Source organism: Gossypium arboreum, unplaced genomic scaffold, assembly GCF_025698485.1.
Source record: "Gossypium arboreum isolate Shixiya-1 unplaced genomic scaffold, ASM2569848v2 Contig00286, whole genome shotgun sequence".
In the NCBI taxonomy this organism is placed as follows: Eukaryota; Viridiplantae; Streptophyta; class Magnoliopsida; order Malvales; family Malvaceae; genus Gossypium; species Gossypium arboreum.
Window position 1 is genome coordinate 24,704 of NW_026440402.1, and position 9,872 is coordinate 34,575.

The 9,872-nt window shown below is 30.8% G+C and overlaps 2 protein-coding genes across 2 annotated transcripts; both read right to left on the reverse strand.

The window, feature by feature from the left end:
• Nucleotides 1–1,194: 1,194 nt before the first annotated feature.
• LOC128288786 (TMV resistance protein N-like) lies at nt 1,195–7,246 on the reverse strand. The gene is made up of 7 exons (XM_053024939.1): nt 6,352–7,246; nt 4,281–4,634; nt 3,931–4,200; nt 3,771–3,835; nt 3,428–3,689; nt 2,877–3,299; nt 1,195–1,469 (listed from the first exon to the last, which is right to left on the reverse strand). The coding sequence occupies exons 1-7, from the start codon at nt 7,244–7,246 to the stop codon at nt 1,195–1,197; spliced, it is 2,544 nt and encodes an 847-aa protein (XP_052880899.1).
• Nucleotides 7,247–7,548: 302 nt separating this feature from the next.
• On the reverse strand, nt 7,549–8,255 carry LOC128288787 (disease resistance protein RPV1-like). The gene has a single exon (XM_053024940.1). It carries the CDS (start codon nt 8,032–8,034, stop codon nt 7,549–7,551), a length of 486 nt encoding a protein of 161 aa, XP_052880900.1. The 5' UTR covers nt 8,035–8,255.
• Nucleotides 8,256–9,872: the final 1,617 nt, after the last annotated feature.

Here is a 9,872-nt window from a genome sequence, read left to right on the forward strand (position 1 = left end):
AGAAATAATAAGAAGATGAAGAATGGGAGAAGGAGGAGTTTTACCTGGACGAAGAAGGAGATGGAAAATGTCTTACAGAAAATAAAATTCTAACAAATTTTCCCTAAAGTGACTGAGATTTTATCCATCTCTTGGAAAATATTTTACATTTGTAAAATGTTTTCATGCTTCAAACACGGTAAAACCAGAAATACATTTTCGGGAAAATGTTTTCCTGGCATCCAAAAGGAGCCTAATAGGAGAATTTATTGTAATTAATCTATAGCATATTAGCAAGTCTTGAAACTATTATATAATTAAAAGGCTTGAATAGGTTTTATACTAAGCATTGAGAGCAATTATTTGTTCGTTCTGTAATGTATTTTTGAGAGAAAGTTGTTTGGACACTTTATAAAATCTTTTGGGGTAATCTACACCATAAATCACCCAATTATAATTATTTTTTAATTTGGTAATTTAAGATAATTTTTTTGGTCTGATGTGGCAAAAATTATAAACAGAAAAAGAGAAAAAGAAAAAGAAGTTAACTGAGAAATTGGCTACCACGTTCGCGGAGATTGGGGAATGGAGGTGGCTTCGAAGCCCACGATTTCACTTAGACATCAGCTCAGTCATCTAATCTTGTGTTTTATAAATAATATAGGAAACAATTGTATGGTCAATATGGGATTTTACATTTTATACCTTCATATATACATTACTGTTTTCTCAAGGAACTCCATTCTCTACTTCCACCAACTTCAATCTAAATTGTATCTTTAGATTATCTCCATTTGTTTGTTTTATACATTTAAACCTTGTGAAAGGATTTGCATCTTATTATCTGCTTCTTCATGTAGCAATCAAACTTCCTCCACCTTTTGTCTTAAGCTAATTATATTTCTCTTAAATCTGCGATGATAAAATTCAATTATATAAGGAACAAAAAATTAAATGAATAATATTTGAAGGGTACAGAAAATTATGTTATCCAAATTTGAGGTATGCGTAGAATACAAGTTGTCTTCAACATGTATATGTTCAAAAATTTAAGTTAATTACATATATTTGGAAGATTATATCTTATTTCTTCTGAAGCAAAATATAAAAAATGAGTACTTTAAATGAAATAAAAAATTATAAATAATACTGTAGATTAAAAAAGTTTTAAAGAAAGAATTAATAGGATAAGGCCAATGAAGTAAATTACCACAATTAATGCTTCTTCCCCAGTCTGCCCATTATAGAATTGAAAATTTTTTGCGTCCATTTTTGTTGCCGCCCTTCATCCATCTCCTCATAGATATTACATTTTCGCTTTATAAGGGAACTGTTAGCTATTAATCTATTATCAGCATAGTGTTGCTGGATATCTTCAAGATTTGCACAACACTGACTACTATGCAGCTCTTGTATTTGTTCCATCTCTTCCAAATCTCTCTCATACACTACTTTAACACCGCACTTCTTCACCTTAACACTATATTTATCTTTGAATTTGAGAAATTAGCTACCCTCGGCAGCCCAAGACCAAGCAACATGCTCAACTTGGAAGGCAATATAACCACGTAATGTTTGGGTTTATGCTATAATAATATACAAAATAATTGTTTTGTCAATATGAGAATTACTTATAGTTCATGCGAATTTTGTTGAGTAAAATCTCGAATACACAAACGGAACACGAACAACAATTTAAACAAAAAGAAAAGAAACAATAAGATAAGGCTCCAAATTATGTATCAAGCCACTATCTTTAATATTCTACTCGCCTCCACTTATACTCGGTGCGCAAATGAGTTTTAAGCAAATAAATCTCGATGATACAATGAAACTCGATACTATTTCGTTTTGAACTAACGAAAATAGTTCACTAAGCACTAAGCAAAGTATAACAAGAAAATCAATTTTATAAAGAACTTCTACAATACTTTTTAAAGGAACTCTCATGTCTATTCATAGAGTTATAACTTTTAAAATATATCTTTTCTGAATAATCACATTGTTAAGAAGACATAATTATTCAACTAATATTAATTGTATAATTATAATTATTCAAGTGAGATTACACCCTTCATTTATACTCATTAGAATACTAGAAATATTTAAAAATATTCCGATATTCATTATAGTTTTAAGGTACTGTTTTCTTAATGAAGTTGCAGGAAATAAATGTGTCCATAAAATTTTGGCCATGATTTTTCCCTTTTAACTACAAAACAACGCAATCCGAATACCATTGAAGCAAGCATTGAATCACCCAAAACTACATTATTGGCACCTAATGGTATATTATATCCAATATGTCTTATATTATTCTTATTTAATATTTGTTATATAAACATATGAATATAATTAATCCTCCAAATATATAAACAACAATTTTAAAGGTTTAAATATCGCATTTAACACATAACTTGGTGTTTGACAATCTCAAACAAAAATGAAATGGCGTTTTACTTAGCAGTCTGATGGAAAAGGTAAAAGACAATTATGATCCAAACCTTGTGAAAGGATTTGCAGCTTATTAGCTGCTTCTTCATGGAGCAATCAAACTTCCTCCACCTTTTGTCTCAAGCTAATTATATTTCTTCAATCTGCGATGATAAAATTCAATTATATAAGAAACAAAAATTAAATAAATAATATTTTGAAGAGTACAGAAGACTATGTTATCCGAATTTGGGATATCGAGAATACTACAAGTTTGTGTTCATCATGTATATATTCAAAAATTTTAAGTTAATTAGATATATTTGGAAGATTATATCTCATTTCTTGTAAAATAAAAATATCAAAAATGAACACTTTAAATGAAATAAAAATTATAAATAATACCGTAAATTAAAAAGTTTTAAAGAAAGAATTAATAGGATAAGGCCAATGAAGTAATTTACCACAATTAATGCATCTTCCCAGTCTGCTCATTATAGAATTGAAAATTTTTTGCATCCATTTTTGTTGCCGCCCTTCATCCATCTCCTCATAGATATTACGTTTTCGCTTTATAAGGGAACTGTTAGCTATTGATCCATCATCAGCAGTGTCTTGCTGGATATCTTCAAAATTTGCACAACACTGACTACTATGCAGCTCTTGTATTTGTTCCATCTCTTCCAAATCGCTCTCATATTCCATCTCTTCCAAATCGCTCTCATATTCCATTTCTTCCAAATCGCTCTCATACACTATTCTAACACCGCATTTCTTCACCCAAACACTACGTTTATGTCCGAAAGATAGCCAAAGTTGATAGTATTCATGATCGAAGCAATCTGTTGCCCATAAATTCTTGGTTTCATCATGTTCACCACATTTGTCTTCCAAGGAAATTGGAAACAAAATGTCACGGAAAAATAACGAATTAAAATGTGCTCTTTCATTACAGGCTGCTCAAAATGCTCATTTACAATCCAGCCACACCAATTGACTTTTCGAATATTTCTACCCTGGAACATATATTCAGTCCAATTGGCATATCTAGAATATCTATCAAGGATAACAGCTTGACACATGAGTCCCTCATCCTCTGAAGCATCATAACTGACAAAAATGCAGCACAAAGCAACTCCCATCCATTGATTATCACTCAGAACTTCCAGAGGCAAATCTATCATAATCGTAGAGCCACCTATTTGTTGACTAAACCATTCTGGGATTTCACTTCCAGGTATAATAACATTAAACATTTTTCTTGAATTTCCAAATACCTGCAAAATAAATCTCTGATTGTTTGGTAACTAACACCATGAATAATTATGAGACTGAAAGAAACAAAGAAATTAACGAACCTTAAGATGTTCTTTCAACAGTGTTAATGCATTGATGTTCTCAGCCAATTTGTAGCAGTTAATACCTAAAATCTGTCTCATATCCATTGAATTGCAAACTTTTGATGGATTTCAACTATTTCCAGAGAAGTACAACCATTTATTGTTACACTTTGTATACTTGTTGGAAGCTCAGGCAACGATTTAAGCGCCCTGCAACCTGACAATTCAAGAGTTTCAAGCTTAGAAAGACGAATAAGAGACGACGGTATGCTGATGAAATTGTTACCACTAAGGTCAAGTCTCTCCAAAGAGGATAGGTGAGAAATATCACAAGGAATATCTCCTTCACAAAGATTGCAGTCCCTTAAATTCAGCTTTGTTAATGAACTCAAACCTAACAACGGAGGCACCATAGGAGCCATGGAATTTGTCCTTCCTCTTGGATTACCTTTAACAGAGAAGGCAGATATTTTTGTAACTTGGAAGAAGGTCCCTTGCTCCCATTAAAAGATAGAACTTTATAACAACCAGAAAGATTAAGAATTTTTAAACTTCTGCACCCACCTATGCTGCTTGGGAGACTCACAAGGTTCCTACAACCTTTCAAATTTAACAAAACAAGACTGCTCAGATTTCCAATTGAAAAAGGTAGCTCTTTAATGCATGTCCCATCTAAATAAAGCTCTAGCAAACATTCCATTTTGCCATCAATCTCTGAAAAGCTTTCAAGATTTGAGCAACCTGAAAGAATTAACTTTTCAAGAGATTCCATTCCAATTTTGGTTGGAAAACTCCTAAGACTTTTGCAGCCTCTTACATTCAAAACCTTAAGCCTCTTGAGAACTCCAACGGATGGATGAACATTTGCTAATCTAGTACAACCTTCCAAAACCAAAATTTCAAGATTTGGAGTAGTTGAAGTTTGGTGTCTTCATCAGGTTTTCGGACCCTTTGAGGTTGAGCACTTTCAACTTATATAAAAGCTGTTGAAAATAATAATAAATTAGAGATAAAAAGAGAATAACATAGGAAAGCTCATTTTTCTTGTTATTCTTTAATGTTAATAAAAATTTAATCTTTCTTCTCAAAATAAGATAGAAAACAATGACCAAATGAGTTAATTCTTACTATGTTTTCCTTCCATAGTTGTTCAATGTTGCTATAAGATAGGAGAAGTATAACAAGGTTTTCGGTTGGAAATTTGAAGGCAATGATCTTAAAGGACATCCCATCCAATCTAAAAGCCTTAACTCATTAGAAAGATATGTTAGATCACAACAATTTGATTGACAAAGGATTATGAGCAGTCTTAATCTTTTCATCTTCAAGAAGGCATCCCGGCCAAAGTGAGAGTCTTGTTCATTTCCTAAGTAGGACAAGAATATGATTATAGATATATAGACCATTAGTATCTAAAAGTTATGTTGCTTCATCACTTTTTTTTGAAATGCCCATGACTAACACTTATATCGATGCATATTCAGACATAGATATGAAGATATGATATTCCAAAGAATCTCAAAAACAATGAAAATGTAAAAGAAAAAAATTGAATAGTACCAAACACACATATATAACACCTATATCCAAATTTGAACAACATATATAGCTTGAAAGAATTGGAGTTGATATTCACAAACTCACATTGCTAGTAGAGGCGAATCTAAGGTGGCAGGACCCTCCCTAAAATAGAAATTACTATTTAAGTTTTAAAAATTTTTAAAATATTAAATTAGGAAAGATAAAATTACACTTTGCCCTTCTAAAATTATAAAAATTTGATTTAATCCTTTAAGAATTATAAAGATATTGACTATAAAAATTAAAATTTCATTCGCCACCCTCAATAATTGTTCTGCCCTACTGCTAGAAACCATGATATACACACAAGTGTTTGGCTAAAGAGAAAATGTAATAAAATAGATACAACCAAATGCATACATGTATGCATACATACCACTCTTTTTCCTTTTATTTTTTTTCTAAATACCAAGTATTGAAGATTTTTGTTATTTTTTAAAAAAATAACAACAATCAACATTATAATATATATATATATATATATATATATATTTTAAATCTTTATTGTCGATGATTATGCCTTCAATCATTTTTGTAGCCTAAAATAAAAAAAATAAAACATAAGACAAAAACTCATGAATTTTATATTTATAATTATCAATGCATGTTTAGCATTATTATTATTAGTTAAAATTAATAAATAAAATTAACTAAATAAAATATTTTTCAACAAAAGTAATTCAATGAAATAAAATTATTTTTATACCTATGGTGGAGGTTCTTTTAAAAATATTTATAATAAAAAATTTAAATGAGAAATTTTAGAATATACAAGACAAATGTACTCATTTTACTTCATGAATATTTAAAATAAACACTTTATTATTTTTAAAAATAAACACTTAATAAATATAATAGGTTATTTATGTTTTTGGTACAAAAGGTCATAGTTTTGGGTTGAATCTCAAATTTAATAAAGTTGCATCTTAATACCATGTTTGAATCAATTAAGCTAAAGTTAGAATATATATAATTTTTATGGAATGACTCACCGTGTTTTTGTTAGCACATGATAAACATCTTTCTCCCAATGCAACGTTTTCGGGTTCATCAACAGATTTTTCCCTAACAATTTTTCTTCCCATTTCTTGTAGCAAGTCATGCATCCACAATTTGTTGTCTTTATTAACTCTTAGTAGAGATTTCTTAATGAGAACATCAATTCCAATATCCGGAAAAAACTCACAACCATCTAATACTTTTATTACAAAATCTTTCTCCTCCCCATTAAAGAAGCAAGCTATATCTAGAAATATGTTTTGCTCAGTTTGGTCCAATCCATCAAAGCTTATTTGAAGTCTCTCAATAATTTCTTTGTTGGAATCTCTTTCAAGTCTTTCTATTGCACTTCTCCATTGTGCTGCATCTCTATCACACAAAAAGGAACCCAAAACATCAAGAGCTAAGGGAAGACCTCCGGCATATTTTAAAACTTGTTTAGAAAGCTCACTAAAATCATTTTCTAGCCTTGTCTCACTATTAAAAGCTTTCAAATTGAATAGTTGAAGTGCATCATTGGCATTCAATGTTGTAGGCTTATACACATCATCAACTCGGTAAGATCGGAGCAAATGTTCGTCTCTTGTTGTTACAATAATTCTGCTCCCTAAACCGAACCAATCACGCCTTCCAACCAAGCATTTTAGATGTTGTAGGTTATCAACATCATCAAGAACAACAAGAATCTTTTTATTAGATAACCTGTGGTTAATTAAGGCAATTCCTTCATGAATATTGAAGAAATTAAAGTATTCCTCAGACAAGATTTGAGAAAGAAGTTGTTTCTGTAACGAAACAAGTCCACATTTATTTGAAACTTCTCGAACATCAGCAAGAAAACTTTTACCTTCAAAATGAGGTGACATTTGAGTGTAAGCAACTCTTGCAAGAGTTGTTTTACCGATGCCACCCATTTCACAAATTCCGATAATGCGGACATCATCTTCACCAATTTCTATTTTCGCATACAACCCTCCAAGCGTGAAGTAATTCCAACTAATTCATCATGTAAAATTGGATATGTTTCACATAATTTTGTAGATATCTTTTTAACAATGTCTCCAATAAATTCGATTTCATGCCTATAAACACAAACAAAAAAAGAATTTGGTCTCCAAACAAGAAATCAACAGCTAATGGACATGGATATAACATTCTAAATAGAGAAGAACATCATGTAAGCATTAAAAAAGAAAAGAGAGAAGATATAAAGGAATCACCTGTGATTTAAATGCCATCCCTTAATGTTTGCGACTTGAGTTAAAGCATTTCGCCACCTTTGGACCTTATCTTCATCATATCTCTTTTCATGTTCCGCAAAGGCTTCTTCAACTTTTCCTTTCTGTTGTCTTAAATCAGATGGGTCCACGCCATAGAAAACTGGAAACACTTTATAACCCTTGTCCTTTTTCTGCTTAACAATCTCAGTAAGTTCGTCCAAGCACCAACCCGAGGAAGCGTAAGACTCTGAAAATACGATTACGGAGCACCATGATTGCTGAATGGCTTTAAACAGCCCTGGCGCGATCTCTTCGCCGGCCTCCAGCTTTGGGTCATCCCTGAAGGTGACAATCCCAGTCCTTTTTAGAGCATCATAGAGATGATCGGTGAAGTTTTTGCGGGTATCTTCACCTCTAAAACTTAAGAAAACATCATATTTCTTTCTAGAAATGGAGGATGAAGTTGAAGGTAACGACAACATGATGAGAAGAAAAAGATATCTGACACTTGTGATCAAAATCAGAAAACAGATGTCAGATATCAGAAACAAACTAGAAAGAGTCTTTTAAATATAGGAGCATGAAGAAAGAGAAGAATAGATCAAATTTGCAAGGAAAAGTAAACAGAGGTTTGTAGGCAATTTCTGTGTAGATATCGAAGCATGTAGTGGTAGAAATCGGGTCACATATCAGAAAAGGAAGAATCCATGGAGGTAGTTTAATTATGGACGAGATATTATTATAAGTTTTTTAACGAGTGTTCTTATAATATATATATATATATATATTATTAGAGTATGATAGCTGTTGTGGACGTTAAGGTAGTTTAGGCTGTTAACAGTTAGTTAAGTTGAGAGGGTTTGTATTATAAATACTATGCTTTGTATTCTGAAAATACATTCTCATTCAATCTTGATTAATAAGATTGATTTCTTGGTTCAATTCATAGCTCTCAACATATATATATCATTGATTACTTCCTAATCCTAAAGGTAAACATTTGAGGTTATTCAAAAATATAAAAGTTTTACATAATATTAAGAATAGACTAAAACCAGTAGCCGGCCATCCCCAAATTATTAATTTGTATACAAAATAGTAAACTATAAACACATACACTTCCAAGAAGTAAAAAGTAAAGGACAAGACGTTATCCTACTTTCACTAACAACCTCGAAGTTCCATCAAATGAAAAATTAAGGAAAAGAACGATGAATTTGTGGAGAAAAGTAAAATTTTGGGAGAAATTAATTTGGGGAGTAAATTTGGGAGAAAATATTAAAAATAAAATTGTGGAGAAAATGAGTTTGAGGTAGAGGAGGGTTGGGAGGAGAGAGGAGTAAAAGTTTTGGGGACGTGTGAGGAGTAAAAATTTTGGGGGAAAAATAGAAGAGTAAAATTCTGGGGTAAAATATTCAAAAAAAATTGAGGTAAATGGGTTTGGGTAGAGGAAGGGGTTGGGATGGGGAGTAAAATTTTGGAGGAAAATGATAGGAAGTAAAAGTTTTGAGGAAAAGTAAAAATGTTTAAGAGTTTAGGGTAAAATGTAAAATATTATAGTTTAGTATTTGATTTATTCAATTATTCGAGTTATTTGAATTCGAAAACTCAACTCGAAATTAGAAAAAAATGTTCTAGTTGACTCGAATAATTCAATTAACTCGAATCAACTCGAATGATATATATAGATGTGAACCTATTAAAATTTGTAGGGTAAACTACACAAATAGACACTTAACTATAAAAATTTTTCATTTTAGGCACCCAAAATAAAATGTTTGCAATCTAAGGATCCACATTTAGTAGTTCGATCATTCTGGTTACATTCGTTAAAATTACAAATAACAAGTTGATGTGGCAGTTAAAAAAATCGGTATCATCACATATTTAGCCCTCAATTTTTATATATTATATCGATTTATCCATAATTTTAAAAAATTAACCCTCAAAAGTTACAAATACTCTCAATTTTATCCTAATTCTAAAAATTCAAAGAATTGTATAAAAATATAGAATTTTGAGAATTGTATAATATTAATATCTTTCTATAAAATATAGAATGAATCACTAATATTTTGAGAATTGAACAGTCAAAAACAGATTCCTCACTACTAACATGTAAATTGTTTATAAGTTTAAATCGATTTTATATTAGAATATTACTTCTTTTGAATCAATTGTTATGCTTAAATATTGTTTCTTTTGAATAGATTGTTACGTAACACATCTAATTTTTGCTTGGCCCTAATATTAACATCGTAATTCCGCCATTGTTACACAATTCTTTGGATGGATATAAGCTTTAGGCTCGACATTCTCA

What these genes read in the sequence shown, in the direction of transcription:
- LOC128288787 (XM_053024940.1), bottom strand. Translation starts at nt 8,034, where the DNA reads ATGTTGTCGTTACCTTCAACTTCATCCTCCATTTCTAGAAAGAAATAT.
- LOC128288786 (XM_053024939.1), bottom strand. Translation starts at nt 7,246, where the DNA reads ATGGGTGGCATCGGTAAAACAACTCTTGCAAGAGTTGCTTACACTCAA. An exon ending in CGTTGCATTGGGAGAAAGAT is followed by an intron (nt 4,635 to 6,351) that starts GTTTATCATGTG and finishes TGGTTTTGGAAG; the next exon opens with GTTGTACTAGATTAGCAAAT. An exon ending in GGGAAGATGCATTAATTGTG is followed by an intron (nt 1,470 to 2,876) that starts GTAAATTACTTC and finishes TCAAATTCAAAG; the next exon opens with ATAAATATAGTGTTAAGGTG.